This window comes from Megalops cyprinoides, chromosome 18, assembly GCF_013368585.1.
Source record: "Megalops cyprinoides isolate fMegCyp1 chromosome 18, fMegCyp1.pri, whole genome shotgun sequence".
In the NCBI taxonomy this organism is placed as follows: Eukaryota; Metazoa; Chordata; class Actinopteri; order Elopiformes; family Megalopidae; genus Megalops; species Megalops cyprinoides.
Genome location: NC_050600.1, coordinates 8,785,259 through 8,805,872, shown reverse-complemented (window position 1 = coordinate 8,805,872; position 20,614 = coordinate 8,785,259). Strand labels below are relative to the sequence as shown.

General features: G+C 46.8%; 1 protein-coding gene across 1 annotated transcript; it reads left to right on the top strand.

The window, feature by feature from the left end:
* Window positions 1-3,198: 3,198 nt before the first annotated feature.
* On the top strand, window positions 3,199-18,219 carry LOC118793299 (wolframin-like). Its single transcript, XM_036551420.1, has 7 exons — window positions 3,199-3,360; window positions 8,615-8,694; window positions 10,717-10,861; window positions 11,273-11,446; window positions 12,083-12,163; window positions 13,046-13,203; window positions 15,322-18,219. Exons 1-7 carry the CDS (start codon window positions 3,261-3,263, stop codon window positions 17,134-17,136), a joined length of 2,553 nt encoding a protein of 850 aa, XP_036407313.1. The 5' UTR covers window positions 3,199-3,260; the 3' UTR covers window positions 17,137-18,219.
* Window positions 18,220-20,614: the final 2,395 nt, after the last annotated feature.

Genomic DNA, 20,614 nt, shown 5'->3' with positions numbered 1-20,614 from the left:
TAATGTGCAGTCTGCGAATGGAAACGAAAAAAACGTCTTAACGCTTTTGCTGTCCGAACCATTGCCTGTCATATGCGCTATCACATTAGCTAGCTAGCTAGACAGTTAGCTCCTGTACTTTGAACCGCGACACATCTCTCAACACAAACACAACAAGCGAAGATCCGAGTATCGTCTATGGATGTCTGGTGAAGTGCTCGGGAAATGGTTCTGACTTCCTGTATCCACGGCCAATCAGATAAGGAGATATCAATGAGGTCAGAGAAAGTGTCCAATAATAACGCACGCAGCTTCCAGTGGGCGGATGAATTGCCAGTGACAGCTGTATACAACTTCTTGCGTCTCATCACTTGCGGGCCAGCTCATTGCAGTGGTGTCCTGAGCTGTTGGAAGTGAGATGGAATGAGTGGGGAAAAGTTTGGGGTTGTTCAAGCTGAAAATAAAACAAAGCGTCGCTGTTTGTTTGAACGGCAACCACTAACCCCGACCTTATCAGTAAGTACCGTGTGTAGCATGTTTTCCTATACATTGCATTCGTGACTAGGATGCGACATCTGGCTTGCCACCTCGCTAGCAAGTTATCCTTTCAACCTGAAGACTAATTTTGTGGCAAGATCATACCATTTTACACCGTTTTCACTGAAACAGTGAAAGTACTGTTTTCACACTGTTTAACATTTCATAGCGTAATTGGCAATACTGTACAGGAGAAGTATGGTTGATTTGAGTGGTCGCATGAGACGTACTTTCACTTCAGCGAAATGAATGTACTATATAGTTATATCGCCAAAGTTTATTGCACATGGTCAAGTATTTGTATACTCACGCTATCTGATGTGCCGTGATAGTAAGTGCATATTTGTTCCTGCATTGCACTGGGACGTGTCCTTGCTGTCACGCTCTTTTTACTGCATGCCAATCCTAGGTTGTGTTGACACTAATTTATGGGGGTATAGCTGAGAGGGTTTTGTAAGAGTTATGCCGTTACACTGACGCCGAATTAGATACAACACAAAAATGAAAGAAGCCAAAGAGGTGAAGCGCGCAAAGAGCGAAAAATGATCACGCCAGTTGGTCCACCGCCAGTTGCTTCGCCGGGGACAATGCAAGCACAGTCCGGTCCCTAAACCTGTCCCCGACAGAGGCCTCTCTCTGTCCCCACCCCCACCTCCTGCAGCTGGCGTTCCTTGTCGCCCGTCCCACGCTCTTCTCCTTGAATTGTACCGTGATTGATTTTTGACTGCATGCCTCCTTGCTGTGACGCATGGGGAATTCAGTTGTGGTAGGTCCCTTTCCCTGTGTCAACAGCGGAAACTTCCACAGTGAATTTGATTTTTTTAATATATATGTTATATGACATTGTCACTAACATCAATGACGATAAATGAATACTAAATTCGTTGTTGTAGCCAAATTTCCACTTAAAACCAATCTGATCAGTATTCTTAGTGGTAATTAGCCTATTTGAATAGCTCTGTATGCCCCAGTGCGTTTCGATGGAGTCGAAGACATAAAGTAAACAGAAATTAATCCACAGTCTGATTTTGCAGCCTTTGAAAATCACTCTGCCTGTCATGCAGTGTTTAAGGCAAGGTTAGCAAACCCTGCAGGGAAGAGGACAATGCTCTGCATCACTAGCCTAAGCGGCTTTAGACACAGAGTGTGGCTTGCATGCCAGCCCAGTAGCGACTGGGCAATTGAGCTTGTAACCAGGAGGTTATAGGTTCAGATCCAGTGAGCAGTATTGCTTAAATTGTGCATCCTTTCTCAATGTGTTTAGCCTGAATTGCACTTGTAAATGTTTTCTTTTTTTTGTATGAATGAACGATATACAATGCAAGTCAGGTTAGGCATGCGCGATATTAGAACACTGAAAATAATATGGAATGTTTACGCCAGGGAAGCACTTTTTACTGAAGTCATATTAACCTGGACACGCTTGTGACAATTCAGACATGAAGGTACATTTGTACACGCACACACACACACACACACACACACACACACACACACACACACACACACACACAATCCACTAAGTAGGTAGCAGCTGAGGCTCAGGGACTAATCACTGCAATGTCCAGAAATACACTCTCTTGGGTTGCCTTTTTGATTGAATCAGAGATTGCATTATCGCTCAGACTGTACCTCTTCAAGAAGGATAATCATATTACTTTGTTTTTACCCATCTAAGGCAAGTCTCTGGAGATTTTGCCACTCACAAAAACATGTCCTGCAAAGCTGTGGCTGTGTTATCAGTCAGAAAATGGCTGGTAGAATGAATTTGATTGTGTTCCATTAAGCAGTCTGTTTGCATCGAGTGTGTGTTTACTCAAAAGTAAACCAATCATTGAGAAGCCACTTAATATGGCTCCAGGTAATAGTGACCCCTTCATAAGGCAGAACGTTGAGCAAGTTCGTAAAAATGTTGGATGTTTTAGGACTGCCTTAATTATTAAATAAATTGGTCATGGAATTTTAATCAATAAGGTCTATACTTGCCTAGGCTTATGATTTGAAGGAATGCACATGCGAGGAAGTCACGGTTCACAGTGCTGAATGAGGCGGAAGCCAGGTGCAAGCCCAATGGACAATGTGGTTCTCTGTGGTCATGTTTATTATGGGAGATTGTCAGGCATATGGAAGGCAGCAACACTGCAGGCTTAATGTACACTGAATGTCTGTTTTTTTTTTTTCCAGAGAAGATAAATATGGACCCACCACCCCCGGGAGGCCCACCCGCTTCCCCTGCGCCCTCTGCCCCCCCAGTCCCCCCTGCTTCACCTGCTCCTCAATTGCCCCCAGCCTCCCCGCCTCCAGCAACTTCCCCACCCACTCCAGCGGCCAAACCCTCTATCTCTTCTCCCATTGCCTCCCCAACACCACCTGCCACCCCTGTATCCTCCACAACCCCGGCTTCCCTGCCTTCTCCCATCTCTCCATCCCTCTCCACCCCGCCAGCGGCCCCAACTCGTGCTGCTCCTCCTGTTTCTCCACCCTGTCCATCCCTCTCCGCCCCCCTAAGCACCCCGATCCGCACCCCCCCTCCTGCTTCCCCACCCTCTGCACCCTCTCCATCTCTCTCCGCCCCCCCAGCTGCCCCAGCCCGCTCCGCCCCTCCTGCCTCTCCACCCTCTCCATCCCCCTCCTCGCCCCAGCCTGCTTCTCCTCAGGGCCAGCCGGCCAGGCCTGCCCCGCAGCCAGGCCGCTCTCAGCTGAACGCAGCCAGCAGCTTCGCCAGGCTGGCCCAGACCCTGGTAATGGAGGAGAGGAGGATCGCGGCAGATGTCAACTCGAGGGAGCCGTCCGTGGCGCCCCCTGCTGGGGGCTCCCCGCAACACGCTGCGCGGCCTGAGGCTGGTGAGCATCACTACCCTGGTTCAAAATGGAAGGGGTTGCAGGGGAAGAGAGGCATTCAGTCTAACTGCTATGGTGTTGTGTCCTTAACTTAACTGTCCTTAACAGTCATTTACCATTTACAAGTGCAGTGTCACATTTTTTCAGTTCTTTCGGACTGTTGTGGATTCAGCTGCCCCTGAAGCTGAATCCATGACAGTACGAGAGAACCGAAAAAATGTGATACTGTACTTGTTTAAATTCATAACCCAAAGTTAAGGACAAAGTGCCACAGACAGCCGGATTAGGTAGCCCTGTGGGATTTGAGCTGGTGGTTTATCATGTGAATAAAGATGTGAAAAGGCTCCTTAATTCATGTCCTGAAGAAGATAAAAAACCTCAGCCTTGGACTGTGATTGAAGTGCAGGTAGTCACCCCAGTCTGGAGCCTGGTACCAGCTTTGCTTTGAAGTGGTTATTTCTGGTTCAGTCTCTGTTGAGCATTCTGTGTAGCTTACAATAATGTACTGCAGGGGGATCCCAGTGGATCCTTAAGTCATACTTGCTTCGAAGGAGACTCTGTCACCCCTGATGTCACAGCTACCGATGGAGCAGATCACGAGTCAGCTGAGTAGCAGAACTGTCATTTCACTTCCCTTTTCCTTTAGATCACTCTGTCTCTCTTTTCCTCTCTCATTCCTTCTCTGTTTCCCTCTCTCCTCCTGTTGTAGTCTTGCCGGTTACTTTTTATGTCATGTGAACAGACGGGATTTCTTTGCAAATGTGTACTTCATTGAAATAGAGACAAGCCGTCATTTGCTGACACGTGCACTGAAAAACTGAAAAAGAAGCAGAACCAATGACACGGCTCTCTTAGCCTGTGTCTGTTTCCATGCAGGCTGGCTCTTTGCATGACCTCGGCGCTTTTTGTATTTGTTTTTATACTCCAGACACACTTTGGGGCGGTTGCAAGTCAGGAATGGGCTGAACATCATCAGCGGAAAACAGGGCCTGGTTACAGGATATTATCTCTGTTATCCACCTGCAGATCTCACTGGCGCCCTCAGGACACATAGGGTGTCCATCTTTGGACAGAAACGCTCGCCCTTTGATCAGCTAGAATGCCGATATTGGTGTCACGTGTGGTATCTCTGATTGGCGGGTGAGCGGATCAAAGAGTTGGTCGACCTCCAGCAATTTAACCCATCTTGAATAAACAGTTTATGATAGTGCTCCCTCTGATGGCAGCGCTATGCGGCAACAGCTGCCAAGAATCGGTGGAATGTAGGGGAAGGAACCGGAGACGGCTCAGGGCTAAACACTGCTTCCTCCAGGACCCAGAGGCTAGCGGGAGAAGCGGCCCGGTCCTCCTTGGTGTTCGTCTGCTCACAGTTCAGAGATCATTTTGTCTTATGGACGTCCAAGAGGAACTCGTTAGAGTGGTGTCTTAAACCACTGCTGGTCTGGTGCATCCCCTCGCAATAATGTGATCTGTGGGTTTTGATGGGCTTTGATCCCCACCCATTTATAGGAACTCTTAGTCTGATACAGCCATCTATGGAAAAGATGACGAGGACACCATGACTCTGGTCTTATGCAGCTAATATTGGATGTCACTGGAGGACAGCAGGATAATGGCACTATAATTAGCCACACTACCTCAAAGTGGGTGGCATGGTATTATGTAATTTTAGCAGTGTCAGGGTTTGTGAATGGCCCTGCCATTAGTATCAGGCCCAGGCTGTGCTTTGTCCTTAACTTCCAATAACAAATTTGCTCAGAATTCTTTTTTTACTGGATTCTTAAACATTTTTCAAGAATGCCACTGACTGCTGAACCTAAATTACCACTTTCTTACAATTGTTCCCAAAGGTAAAGGTGCATTGCAGCTGGATTGAATGTCGGCCTGATTCTGTTGTTGCTAAATATTTACATAAGATGAATTAACAGACATTTTATCAACATGTATTCTAGTCTAATTGCATGTTAAAACCATTGTAATCCCAACTGGTTGTGTTTCAGATCCAGTTGTCTCTTAAAGAAGGATATGTCCTAGAAAGGACCACATCCTATCTCCTTCATAAAGGAGACATAGCTTCAGTGGCTATTGTTCTGGAGGCTTATCGTACAGCGAGTTAGCAGGACTAAAACTTGGCTCTCCTTTGCTTCAGAAAGCACAGCCCTCTCTCGACTGTAGCTATAGAGTCACAGCTGTAGCGTTAATTCACCATTCCTTCTCAAGCCCTTGGATAATCATAATCTAAGTAGGTTATGCTGACCACCTCCATTTTTTCTGATCATGTTAATTCTCTAAGACATCTGTCACTCAGGACTAAAAATTAATATGTGTCGAACATAATGCTCTTGTTTATGCTGCCTGGATTTTAAGAGCATTATCCTGCCTCAAAGTCCAGTTTCTGGCATGTACAGACTTTTGATGGACTTAGTACAGCTTGCACTGCAGACAGTAAAGTCCTTGCCTTAGATGGGCGGATGGACAGACGTGGACAGACAGCAGCACATGGTGTCTCAGTGTGGCTTTGTGTTAGCTTGCTGATTGATGGAGTGCCAGGCTATCATGCCAGCTGTGCAGCAGATTAACAAACTGCAGGGACACCCGCTGCCTTCATTCAAACAGCAATGGCACTGTTGTTCTAGACTCTGTTTCTTAGGACAGCGCCACCTGGAGGTCAATAACACACAAATGGTCTTGTGTTCTCGCTGCGCCCTGGACCATGGCGCCTCTCTGAGACAGACCTATGACTTATTCAGCATCTCTCAGCCGGATCAGTCCTTTTTGTGATCGATCCCCACGGCTCAGATCGCCTCAGAGCGGTGAACTGAATTGTGGGATTGTTCAGCACTGTATGTCATACTGGGCTTGGTCACATAAGCTTGACAGACTCAGTGCAATGGCGCAAAATGCCGAGCACTTTGCGCTAAAGTCTTAACAGCATTAAAGTTAAGATTGATTCACAGCCCTGTTGTTTCAAATGCTGTGAATCTGTCAATATTCAGGATGAAAACATAGGAACACCCAGACTGGACTCACAAAAGAAACTCTTCGATCTTCCAGGATATCTCATATGTTTTATGTCACATCAGTGTGGGCTTTGCTGGGATTATCTTGTGTATATACGTCGAGGGGGACTCATTCGAAATGAATGAGTCAGTTTCACCTTGAAAGGGAAAATGTGAAAATCAATAGCAGTCATCCCGCACCGCCTGGAAGGCTTATTTTTGTTTGAGCAGCAGGAATGTTGCTTTTCGTTTTCTGATGGGGAGGTATCGAACCTCGCTATTAAAATAATGATTTTTGTGTGTGTGTGTGTGGTGGGGGTGGGAGGGTGGGGGGGGTGCAGGGGGAGAGGGAGGGGCAGTGTTTGCCCTCAGTTTCATCTCTGTCGGACGAGTGGCCACATTATTGGATCTCTCAGGCCTGTTTGATGGAAGGAGATTATCTGCACACAGTGTTGGTATTGCTTACTAACCTCCATCATGCTGAGAGCGATGGAGCCAGATCAATCTACAAAGGCTCAGTGTGGGTCTGCAAAGCCCCCGGTGTTTGGAGGCATTACCCAGCATGCAGTAGGTCATTGCAACTCCCTCACTATTATTATCTGCCTAACAGCCATCCTTGTCCAGAGTAACCTGCCCCTCTTACATTTTCTACACTTTATTCCTTTGTACAGCTGGATATTTATTGCTACAATTCAAGTTAAAACCTTACTCAAGAACAAGCCATTGTCTCACCTTGGAACTAAACTAATTTTTTTTAAAACTAAGTTTTTGGCTGTAGCCCTATAAATGATTGTGTCCTTCTTTCACTTCTTGACTTGATGGTTGGCTTACTGATTGAGTTACTGGCTCCCACAAAGTAACAGTAGTTCCTTTGACTAAGTACAAAATGGCAAAAATATCAGCAAAGCAGCTTCAATTTCTGAACAGTACCTGTTCAGGTCTTTTTTTTCCTCTGACATCTGTCATTTTGCACCAAATATTCACCATCAGTATATCAAGCGTATCAATAGAAAATGTTGTTGAAAATGTTGAATAGAAACGTTCAGCCTTTGAGAGGAAGTTAGACAGTAACTGTGAGAAGCAAAAATTTAAGTGCAGGACCACACCAAAGGAAGTCAGGAACCCTTTTTAATCTCTACAGGCCGCTACAGTGTCAGAGGGTACACAAATCTGTGCCAGATCTGTGCGACTGCACAGTGTCCTGTAAAGGCTACTGTTGATGGATTAGCATGCCATGATTTCATAACGTATGAGTCACCGCAATGTCGTTGGTTAATCATTGGCTGGCTGCTGTCTGAGTGACTCTTTGCCCTCACCAGCTGCACTTCAATGGAAGCCCTGTCTTCATTCTCTTTATGACTAAAGAAACCATTTTCTGACCTGTGCTGATTAAAAAGTGTGACCCACCAACAGATAGTACTCCCTCCCTTCTCTTCTCTGTCTCCCCCTCCCATTCTCTTCCCCCTGCTCCCCCCCTCTCTAAGGTTTCCTCTCCCATTCTTTCTCTATTGATTTCTCTCACTTTGCTGCTCAGGTCAAAGTTATTATTATTTTTTTTGCTGTGCTATGAAAATTGATATGCACACAGGAATCATTATCTCCTGACAGTCACAAGGCTGCCGAGACCTCAGAGTCCTTCCAATTATAGAACTTTAATGCAGTTACTTTATTAGTAAGACTCCTTTGCCTCTATTGCTCAGAAGACTTGGAGCTGTCCACATTTCCCATGTTCCTATACCAGGGACCGGTGCTAGCCTGAGGCAGTGGGCTGATGTTTCAGTGTCAGCTTGTGAGTGGATGGACTCTGATTTCCATTACAGAGCTACTCCAGGTGCTGATGTGTGAAGTGGGCATGATGCTGGTGCACCTGGCTTTCTCTGTTGTCCCTCTGTGGTTAAATATTGATAACATGCAGCGTTTTGTGATAAACCAAGACTTGATGATGGTGTAGCTGCAGCTTCTGTAGACTTTTCTATGGTGTAGGTGTAGCATTGTTACATTTTGCATTACAGAGAGTATTATCCAGAGCAACTTACTTTGAGCAGGCTACAATTTTTACATATAAAGCTCTGGAAATTTGGGTTAATTTAGGTTAACTATCTTGTCCGAGGGCATAATATCCATGTCGCACATCTTGATTTTACAAGCCCTCTTCCTTACCACAACCCCACGCTGCTGCCCTGTGAATTTCTGCAACCCAGTGTAACTTCGTCACCTATACCTGTAACACGTGGTGCTTGTTATTTATGTGTGTGCAGAGGCCAACCCAGAAGAGGAGCTGACATTTGAGGAGCTGGAGAAGAGGGCGAAGAGTGGAGACGCCAAAGCCCAAACAGATGTAAGTCTCCCTCTCCCACACCAGCCCCACTCCACTGCCCTTGCCTCTCCACGTCCCCTCACTGCAGATATCACTGTGTGAAAGTGAGGCTCAAAACGAGTCTCTGTTTTCATGTTTCCCAATGTATAAGCTCGTTCCCTGCATACACTGTATCTTCTTACCGCATGCATTTGGCCATCTTCCCTTGCATGTATTATCCATTTCCACTGCTGGATATTTACAGAAGAAGTGCAGGTTAAGTGCCCATTCCCAAAGATACAGCAGCAGTGCTGCTCCAGGGATCAGAAGCTACGACCTGCTGGTGCAAGCCTTATTCCCTAACCCCTCAACCATGTTGCCACCCCTGTCAGTCTGAGAAATATGTTGTTTACAAAGTAGCAAGTGCTACTATCTGTTACTATCTTACGTAAGTATTGCTGTCATTACATAAATAAACAGCTTTTGTTGTTTAATGTTGCATTAGATTCATATATGTGTTTTTTCTTAATATCTGCTTTGAAACCTTTTTAAACTGTTTTGTTTGTTACATGTTTTGTTTGCTGCAGATGTAAGCTTTAGTGCGTGACACGGCAGTGACTCCCTGCCATGTGATCACATGCTCATGTTTTGGCTGTGACTCATGTTTCTCATGGAGAGGAATGTTTGGGCTCTGTGAAGAAGCTCTCTCTGTGGTGGCCTCACATGGAGAGGAGATGTCTGTGTCTCCAGCTCTTCAGAAAGACTGTTCCTCTATGGTGGAACGCTGACTCATCTCGCTTCTTATGAAACATCTTTGGCTGTTTGAAGTGTCGAAATGCCGGACAGACACGGGGGTGCTTGGGTGAATTTAAGAGATCATTTCTCCGCATGTAGGTCGAGACAGACTGAACACTTTGCACGACATGGCTGTGCTATTTGCATGATGACAGACATGGACCAGTCTTTTTTGCCGTGTCTATTTTTACCTGTGTGGAATATAAAACCACCATCAGCTCAAAACTTCACCCCTTTCCTCTAAAGGCCAAATTCCTGAAGACGTGGCCTGGAATGCCCTGTTCTTTCACTGCCGGCTGATCCACCTTCTCGCCAGATCTCATGGAGAAGTGTACCTTGGATCTCTGCATGAAACATTGAGTGAAAAGTCAGCAGATAAACCCGATGTGTTGTTTTGCTGCATTTCTGCATTTCATGTGTATGCATCCCAGCTCTCTCTCACAAAGAGAGCCAAGGACGTTAAGAATAGAAACAGTCACTGGATCCACGCTGGCCCTATTTTAGTAACACTGACATTTTTCCAGTTGATTATCAATATTTTTATCTCGTCCATTGTCCCTGACCAAAGGAATTCTGAGAAAGGCTACAGAAAGTACTGCTCTTTAGCCCTGAATCTTGCAGTCATGATGCTGGACACCCAGCCTACACAAGACTTCACCCTAGGCTAATAGGGCCTTTACTGTGGATGTAGTGGCATGGATCTTCCATTTATTGAGTGAACGTGATGAGCTTTGACTCCTGATCTTGTGAGCAATGATACTCGGAGAATAACAGGCATTATATCGGCATGGCAAAGGCCCTTATCTGGGGTGACCTACATACCTTATATTTTTTTCATATTACCTTCGGTTTTTTATTGGTGCAGTTCAGGTAGATGACTTTAATAAATATACATCAGCAGTCCCATATTTAAGATTTGACTCTGTAACCTTCTGGTTATCAGGAAATTTCCTGATATCACCATGTTTAGCTTCTACAGAGAGTAGAAACCACCCTTTTATTAACACAGAAAACAGTGAATGCTGCTGACATGTGCATATTTCCCATGAGCCACCACTTGGCACACCCCCTCAAGCAAGCAAGTGATACAGTGAGCAGTCTGTGGCTATGCAAAACAGTATCCCTCTGATAACAAGCCCTCCTCCTCACCTCTCCTTTTCTAACGTCCATTCCATGCAGGTGCAGCTCCTCTGTCTCTCCCCTGTTTTAATGTCCGCAGTGACTCAATGCATTGACATGGGCCTGGGTGTGTGGATTGTGTCCTTGTAGATTGGGAAATACTACCTGAAGCTGGCTGAGGAGCAGGATGAAGAGCTGAACAACTGCAATGCTGTGAGCTGGCTGATCCAGGCTGCCAAACATGGCCGCAGGGATGCCGTCAAGCTGCTGCAGCGGTGCCTCGCGGAGAGGAAAGGTGGGTGTGGCATAGGGAGCGCGGTCTTTTAAGGTTTTAAGAAGAGTGTTTTTTGTTGGTCTTCTAATTTTTTTTTTTCCATGTGAAAGCCATGTTATTGATCTTTAGGGCCTGTATAAACACATACTCTCTCACAAATGATCAGGGACTTTGTGTTATTGCTTGGGTTATTGGTGCATTGTTACAATATACTGCACATTGTTTTAAAATTCTGACAGTGGTCAGGGGTCGCCCATGACAACATGAGCTGGAAGCCACCTTCTTGCCCTGGTCTTTCACTTTCTCTTTGTAACTGCATATTACACCATGCTCCCTGTGGAGTTACGGTGCTGTATTTGCCTGTCAAACGCGTGGGTAGGGAAGTGCCCCAGAATGGTGCAGGCCATGTGTCTGACCATATGTCTCTCGCAGGCATCACCTCGGAGAACGAGGAGGAGGTGAAGAAGCTGTCCATGGAGACAAAGTTTGAGCGGGCGGTGAGGAAGGCCGCACTGCTCATGTACTGGAAGCTGAACCCGGAAAAGAAGAAGAAGGTGGCCGTGTCCGAGATGCTGGAGAACGTGGGGCAGGTCAACACAGACCCGGGTACGATTCTCACCCGCCACAGGGCCGAGCAGGGTGATCGGCGAAAGGCAGAGGCTGGGGGAAGCTGTGGCATGTTAGTTTACTGTGTTGAGGAGTATGAAGTGCCTCAAACTGAAATGCCTCAAAATGACTACAGTGCTGGCCTCAACTATAAGGTATTCCTTTAGGGCCTCTCTCATTCCTCCAGGTTCCATCTGCAAAGACTTAAATTGCTTACATTCAGTGCAATCTGGGAAATGCACTATGAGAATTTTTTTAAGTGCGCTATATCGAATAAACTGTGATTGATGTATGGACTGTGCACTGTCCTTATGAGAATCTTCAAAGAAATACTTCAGCATTTATAAAATGACCAAAACCTTTGGCACAAACCAAATATGCACAGATGTGTCTCTATTAAGGGCACCGTACTGTATTGTCCCTGGATTACTTGAGCCATGGTGTTTACTGCTTCCGAATCATTGACAGACCCTGTTGAGGTAGAGTGTTCACCTAATATCTCCAGTGAAAAGAAAAAGGAAAAAACTTTCACTGTGCACACACGCTTTAGATTCGTTGTTTACACAGCTGCAAGCGTGCTTGGGTTAGAGAGTGATTGAGAGGTCCTGTTGTGCTGTGCTTTGCATCTCCTCACAGATGGTGCGGGAAAGACGGGCCCTGTGTCCAGCTCAGTGCAGAAGCAGAGGAGAGTCCTGGAGAGCCTGGTCACCTCTGAGTGTAAGACTGCCGGTCTGTTTGTGGCATTAAAGGTCCAGTCCGTCACCAGCGAGTGTAAGACTGCCGGTCTGTTTGTGGCATTAAAGGTCCAGTCCGTCACCAGCGAGTGTAAGACTGCCGGTCTGTTTGTGGCATTAAAGGTCCAGTCCGTCACCAGCGAGTGTAAGACTGCCGGTCTGTTTGTGGCATTAAAGGTCCAGTCCCTTACCAGCGAGTGTAGGACTGTAACTCTGTGTCTTCAGAGATCCATTCTGTTACCAGCCTGTCTGTAAAGATTTACACAGATTGTATGCCAGTCTATCATCCTTTACTCATTCTCAAATAGTAATATTCACACAACCTCCCCAGAAAAAGAAATCAATAAGTGAATAAGTAACCTTCTGATAATTTGATAGTCTCTAATTACAAACACGACAAAAGATTTGGTCCCTCTTTGGGGACACACATTTCAAAACAAAAGATTAAAGCCTCTTTTGTAGTGGGATTAAAATCAGTAGGAGGGTAATTCAGTTTGTATATAATAAGTATTAACTCATAATACCGTAGTTAATAGTATTCATAATTAGCCCCTGACATTTTATGTTGCTTCTTAGTCATAATAATGATTCATGCTATTTTAACAGTCGGTCTGCACCTCTGAGCTGAGCTTATCCGATTCTTTAAACAGTTGGCAGTTGTTCAAAGTCATCTTGAAATAGAAAGATTAATAACATACTGGCTTCAACACTTTTTATCACTGGAATTTTATAATTCCCAGCTGACATAATATACAGAAATGCACCCCTTTGTCGCCTGTAACCAATTCAGCAGACCTATATTCACATAGGTTGCGATGGATAATCTAGGATAACATCTTTTTTTTCTCCCTACCTCCACCTCCAGCCAGCAAATACGTCGGTTTAGACGACTTTGTGGAAATCACGAAGAAGTACGCGCAGGGCATCGCCCCTGCCTCCGCGCTGGACGCAGACGGGGGTGACGATGACGACGATGATGACATGGCGGGAAAGAACCCGGACGACCTGCCCCTGCACCAGAAGGTACGGTGAGAAGCGCAGCCGATGCCACGGCGCCGAGCAACCGATGCCACGGCGCCGAGCAACCGGCGAGCACGGACACTGCCTGACTCCCCCCGCTCGCTGACTGAGGGGGGCCTCTCGTCCCCATCCCCGTCCCTTTCCTCACCTCCGGCCGCACTGCACAGTGACTGCCCCTTCAGTGCCATGCCTCCCACACACTTTGCCTTGAATCGCTGAATCGGTCTTTGTGATTTTGTTCACTCACCTTCCACCAGGAAGGGCGTTGCGTTACATTCATTTGACAGACGCTCTTATCAAGAGAACCGAAGCGTATCCACCCGAGTGAGCAACAGTACCAGACTTGGTTAATGGCTCGCCCAGACGAGCGAGTGCATGCACAATGGCATTCAAGCGTCAGCACGAGTTAACTTGTGGTACTCTGAACGATTGCTCCATCTGTGCCAGGGACGTTCTCCCCTTCAGCACGCGACTTGTTGTGTTTGTGGTGGTCGGGCATGCATCGGGCGTGCATTCATCTCTCATCAGCTGGCCTGGGTCAGCGCAGCACTGCGTGATTCTTGCACACTGCCTTTTGGTGAAAATGGTGCCAAGGAGGGTCATTTTCCGAGTTCTGCCTCCATGCGTTGATGTGCATTCTCTGGATTGTTCAAGCCTTGGTAGTGTCCTCTGTTTGCAATCTTGGGTAGTGTGGCACGTCCATATCTTGCCATTCACGGTGGTGAGAATGAAGAGTCTCTCTGCATGATCAGTGGTCATTCGTTAACCAGAAGACTTTTTGTCAGGCATGAGATTACTCGTAGCTTTGTTGCTTGTTACAGTGGAGATTCTGAAGTTTATGGAAAGTGACCTTTTTTAATACAGCGTATTTTCTTTTTTTAGACTCCTTACTTGTCTTTTCTGTGTTTGTGGTATTTAAGGGCATATTTTCTCACGACAGTTTGACATATTGTATAGTTTACAAGTGAAATTACGCAATTTTTTGATAGAAACACTTTGATATTTAAACACTGTGAAGAGATCTAATAGAGGAATATTAGGATATCGTAATTCTGGTTGGAGATATATTAGACATGACAGCAATCACACATAACACTCAACATAAAAACAGAGCTTCTGTCTAGCGGGAGAGTGAGTCATCATGAACACCAGAGCTGTAACCTTAGTTATGAGTTACTAAATTGAACCAATTACCCTTTCTTTGAGAGCAGCATCTTTTGATTGGTTCATACAGGTCAGTAATATGGTAATTGACAACACGTGGTAGATCCACCTGTAATGAACTTCTGGCTAGTTAGGTAGAGGATACAGCAGCTTAGATATTAAGAATGATGCTGCAGTTTTAAGAATGAAGTATGAGGTGTTAAAGACGTCACCATCCCTGCTCTAGCCTTTACCTTTTAATGTCCCTTCTTGCAAACTGCAGCAAGTGGAACAATGCCAGTCTCTCTCTAGCAATATCATTTTAAATATTCCATTTCCTCAATTTTGAAATGAGACTACCATTCCCTATCTGTCTTTACCGTGTCCCTTTGTACAGTTTTACTGTAGTTCAAGGATCAGCATACTTCCTGCCATCAGCCCAAAAAATCTCAGAAGCTGTCAGTGGAGAGCACACACTGCCACAATCACCGCATTGTCCTCACAAAGCAGCTGGGTAGCAATTCATGTAGAGCAGCATGAAGGGAGTGGGGGGGAGTGCGGTGGGGGGGGGGGGGGGGGGGGATCACAGGATAAGCCTAAAGCAGGTGGCTTTTGAAGGATGCCCCTGATGGTGGCAAGAGGAGTGAAAATGGAGGTCCGGAGGCAGAGGCGCAGAGTGAGCCCGTTCCCGCGGCGGGGGGCCACGGAGGCCAAGGATCCAGCCCGCCGGCGGAGTCCACCTGCCGGAGAATGCTGCTGTCCAGATGGGGTGTAGGCAGGAGCAGGAGGTTGGACAGTAAAGACAACAGAATGTTGAAGAGAGCATTGGATATAAAAACCCACTTTCTGGTAAAACCCCTCCTCTGAGAGAAAACAAAAATCCTTCAAAATGGAGAAATCCACACCTGTCATTTCTAGTGTAATTGACAACTGGTGCTATGTTGTGTGTCCCCCCCCCCACTCTCCCCCACTCTCCAGATTCTGAAGTACCCTCTTCACGCCATTATGGAGATCAAGGAGCACCTGATCGACTGGGCGTCGCGCGCTGGCATGCAGTGGCTGAGCACCATCATCCCGACCCACCACGTCAACGCCCTCATCTTCTTCTTCATCATCAGCAACCTCACCATCGACTTCTTCGCTGTCATCATCCCCCTGGTCATCTTCTACCTCTCCTTCATCTCCATGGTGATCTGCACCCTCCGAGTCTTCCAGAACAGCAAGGCCTGGGAGAACTTCCGGGCGCTGACCACCCTGCTGACGCGCTTCGAGCCAGGCCTGGACATGGAACAGGCCGAGACCAACTTTGGCTGGAACCACCTGGAGCCGTACCTGTACTTCATCGCCTCCGTCTTCTTCGTCATCTTCTCCTTCCCCGTGGCAGACAAGTCGTGGATCCCCTGCTCGGAGCTGGCCACCGTGGCCCTGTTCTTCACCGTCACCAGCTACATGAGCCTCAGCTCATCGGCGGAGGCGTACACGCGGCAGGCGCTGGTCATCGAGGTGGCGTCCTCGGTGTGCGCCATGACCAGCCTGCTCCCCGAGCGGATGGCCATTGTCCGCCTCCTGGGCATGACGTTCCTCACCATCCCGGTGAGCGAGTTTGTGGTGCTGAAGCTGAGCATACCCTGCCTGCTCTACATGTACCTCTTCTTCCTGTTCTTCAGGATGGCCCAGCTGCGCAACTTCCGGGGCACCTACTGCTTCCTGGTGCCCTACCTGGTGTGCTTCATGTGGTTCGAGTTCTCCGTGGTGCTGCTGCAGAATTCCACGGGCATCGGCCTGATCCGTACCTGTGTGGGCTACTTCCTGTTCCTCTTCGCCCTGCCTGTCCTCACCCTGGCCCTGGCCGCCGTCATGGTCATCCAGGTCATCAAGTGGTTCCTGGCGCTGGAGCTGACCAAGATGATTGTGACACTGGTGGTGTGTACCATTCCTGTCATCCTGCGGCTGTGGACCCGCTTCAGCCTCTCCCTGCTGGACATCTTCAAGTCCCTGTCCAAGAGCAGTGTGGTCAAGCTCATCCTGGTCTGGATCTCGGCCATCGTCCTCTTCTGCTGGATGTACGTGTACCGCTCGGAGGGCATGAAGGTCTACAACTCCACCCTCACCTGGCAGCAGTACAGCTTCATGTGCGGGCCCCGCGCCTGGAGGGAGTCCAACATGGCCCAGACGCAGATCCTCTGCAGCCACCTGGAGGGCCACCGCGTCACCTGGACCGGCCGCTTCAAGTATGTGCGGGTTACGGAGATCGAGAACGGGGCGCAGTCGGTCATCAACCTGCTCCCTGCCTTCGTGGGCGACTGGATGCGGTGCCTCTACGGCGAGGCCTACCCGTCCTGCGAGCCCCAGAACGCCACGCTGCACGAGGACGAGCTCTGCCGCCTCCGCTTCCTGGCCAAGCACGAGTGCCACGTGAAACGCTTCGACCGCTACAAGTTTGAGGTGACCATGGGCATGCCCCTGGACAAGAAGGGCCGGAACGGGACACTGGAGGACGACGACGCCACCAAGGACATCGTGCTCAGGGCCAGCAACGAGTTCAGGCAGGTCCTGCTCAACCTGCACGCAGGCAGCGTGGTGGAGTTCAGCACGGTGCTGGAGGGCCGCCTGGGCAGCAAGTGGCCCGTGTTTGAGCTGAAGGCCATCCACTGCCTCAACTGCCTCTCCAAGCTGGTGCCCGTCGGCAAGCAGTACAAGATTGAGCCCGACTGGAGGGGCACAGCCCAGCAGGCCTTCAAGTTCGCCTTCGACTTCTTCTTCAACCCCGTCCTATCTGCGAAGATAGAGTAGTACCACTGCGGGACGAGTGTTGTGTGCTGTCTGGAGGTGTTACACTGTTCGAATGTACCGATACATTTATTTCACCTCTTTTATGAAGCTGTCTCCACGGTGACACAACAATGCCTTGTAATATATATCTCAACTAACCGCATGTCTTTTCCACAGAAGTAAACAGTACAGGTATAAAGTGTACTTAAATAAATCTACCATATAGACACACATTCAGATATACCTCTACAGCAGAATTATGTGGACAGGGGACTGTGATTTTTTTTTTGAGTTGCTGCTGTGCCAAAGATGGTGAGATAGCAGCAAGACAAAGAGCAAGGCCATATGTGTGTCTGTCCAGGACACGTACAACACTCTCTGCAACAGTGCAACTGTTTCAAGTGGCTTTATCCTCAACACTGTCTTTTAGCTGATTATTTATTACACAGCTGGCGTATACTTTAAATGAGAACAACAGCGTAGGTGTTTTTTTAACATCTGCACAGGAACAAACTTTCCGCCCTGCAGTCACGCAGGCTCGCCAAAAGGCACGATCCTCCTCGGCCCCGCCTCCAGCGGAGCGGGGGAAATTAATGGCGTAGCAGCTGCGGCGTCTCGCAGAGTGACGGGTGTCTAATTGATTACCCATGCGGAGAGCTGTTCAAAACAACTGGCCGCTGCATTCTCACACTGTCACGGGACATCTGTGTGCAGAAGTGCCACCGGAGGAAGATGGATGGGAGATCACCGCGGAGATTCAACCACATGTGCAATAATATAATGGACTATTTCACACTCTTCATGAAGGGATTCAATGCATGTTTGGCCTTAAAGCATTTCGATATCATGTTGTCCCATCTCTCGGATGGTGCGATTAGGCCTAATCTTTGATGGGACTAAAACACACACATTTGGACAAAAAGTACATGGCTAGGTGTGCTGATATAGTCCCACATTTTGATAATCTGGGACTGTGAAATGTCCCATGTAATATTATTACCGTGTGACATATTCATATATACAGTACACCTGTTTGTCCTTGTTCATTTTTTTATTACCTGTTGCTTGACAATACTTATCGGTTAGCACATGTTGCTACTCATGGACCCATAATTTAACTGACTTTGATCTATTGTAACGATAGTATTGAGCCTTAATTCAGACAATTGTTGAGTTATAGTGTTAGCTAGTTCAGTTTATGTTATGTATAGGATTTTTTAATTGTCTTTCAATGATAAAGAGTGAGTTTCAGGAATTTGATATCGAAAGGAATCTTTTACAAAACTGGTATCGTTCCTCATTCCCATTCTTGATGGTTGTGTTCCATTTATCGTGTGAGAAGATATTTTTGCTGTTAGATTAGATGTGTCAAAATTAAATGTATGACATTTTAAGGGCACAAATTCTGAACCATTTGAAAAGCAGATGAGCAGATGTCTCAGAGGTGGAATCTGTTGAAATCACATTCATATTCACAACTTAATTTTCTGGTTGTGGGTTGGGATCCAGAACAGGGTCATAACAGGGGTTTAAGTGGATCTTAGTAATAATACATTATTCATACTGTACCACTTCCACAGACATTCACACTAATGAAACTAAATACTACACTGGCTAATGAATAATGCTGTTAATTTGAGTTTTTTTTTTAATCCATATTTTAACATTTTGATAAGGGTGGGTCACAGAAAGTATATCTAGCCATTAAGTGGGTTGTGAGCTTCAAAAGTTTGGCAACTCATGCCTTAAAATGATTTTCTGCTTTTGTTTGTAGTTCTGGTTTCACCTGTGTCAGTGATGTTGTGGTGTGAATCAGCAGTTAAGTGGCCGTAATTTTAATACAGTGTGCCCAGACTACTCTCAAAACATTCAGTATGACGGTCAGCTCAGAGGGAGTTAAGGATCCCGCAGTGTAATGGTACAAGACAATCTGACAAGATGGGATCAGTAAATCTTTTATTGCACGTCACAATGTGAATGTATGTACGTCAGAGGTGTGTGTAGTAGACATGGTAACGATGATGAATCCTATCTTAAAGCAGTCTCAAGACCCAGTGTTGTGTGAGCTTGGCAGCTTTTCCACAGCAGAGGTTACATCTTATGGCACACCTTCTCCCGAAGATTGCTGCATTAAAACTCTCGCATGCTGAAGTCCCCCTAAAACTGTTTTCCTGTCTCTGATTTGGCCTTATGTGATGATGTCATCATTACTGAGTTGACGTCGTCGTACGACGCAATAAAAGATTTTCCACGCCGAACTCCAGGGACACAAACATTTCTGTCTGGTGAACATGAGCCTGCTACTGTATTGTCTCCTCCACTCCTGTGGTCGCTGTCATGAGTTTCGACATGAACACTGCTGTAAACCACCCGCCACTGTGATGAATAAAGTGTGATCAACCAAACGGCTGAATACCATCAGTTTGTTCCAAGCACAGCCAGGGTGCTGTCTGTCAGTGTCCCCAGGCAGATCGCACTTACAGCTTAGTGACTGCTCTCAGCAGGAGGACTGGTCACAATGACACAGCTGCGCTGCACCGTCAGACCGACTCCCCGTAGGGCTGGTGTGTGCTGTCTCTTTGGCACATGTGCAGTCTTCAGCTGCAGTGCTCTTGTCTTGTGAAATGAGCAACCAAGTAAATTTTGGGCAAAATAAAGAAGGGCAAATTAACAGAGATTGGAGAGTGGAAAAAAAAGCAACGGCAGAAGCATACAAACCAGCCCTCCACAAATGCGGTTTGATACCTTTAGTGAAACCGGTGAGAACATGGATTGTCCTGTCTCAAGGCTAACACGTGAAACCAAAACGCGTCAAAAACAAAACAAAAAAAGACCCTAACGTCCTTGTTTAAACAAAAGTGTATCTGCTTGGACAACTGATGTGCCCCAATAGATTTTGTCACGCTCCAGGTAATGGCCCTGTGTGTTTGAGAAGGTAAGTCAAAAGGGTAGTAATCTGTGCACAGACACTGAGACGTGATAAAATAGATCCCAAATGGATGTTCCTAGTCATGCTGCGCCGTTGACAGCCGTGTCTGATGAAAATACGTAAAACCCAGCACACATTAGGTGTGATAAACGGTAGGGTTAAAACACAAAATTAAAAACACATTCAGCGGTGGTAGTCTCAGGAAAAACCACAAGGTGGCTCTCTTCACATGCCAATTAGAATATTTAAATTAAGAACTTCGTGAGTGAAACATTTATGTCACAAAAAACGGAATATAAGAAAACTTATTCCTAATGAGTTTCACCGAGGACAAAAAAAAATCCCATTTTCCTCTTCAACTAGCAAATCACATCCGCGAAAAGCGTAAGCGTGTGGGAGTGAGAGAGATGAAGGGACGTATAAAGACGGAATCAAACCGAAACCCACTGGTTGAAAACTGCACCTACTTCCACCACCAAGAGTTGTGCCTGCAGGTTTGATGGTTCTGGAACGCTGTACAACTACGTAACAATCAGACATCTTCACCTTTAGGGTGCACAAAGGTGGATC

Bases quoted from the DNA above. Each gene is read 5' to 3' on its own strand.
- LOC118793299 (XM_036551420.1), top strand. From the start codon at position 3,261: ATGGAGGAGAGGAGGATCGCGGCAGATGTCAACTCGAGGGAGCCGTCC. The intron at 8,695-10,716 runs GTAAGTCTCCCT...GTGTCCTTGTAG, and splicing joins ACGCCAAAGCCCAAACAGAT to ATTGGGAAATACTACCTGAA. The intron at 11,447-12,082 runs GTACGATTCTCA...ATCTCCTCACAG, and splicing joins GCAGGTCAACACAGACCCGG to ATGGTGCGGGAAAGACGGGC.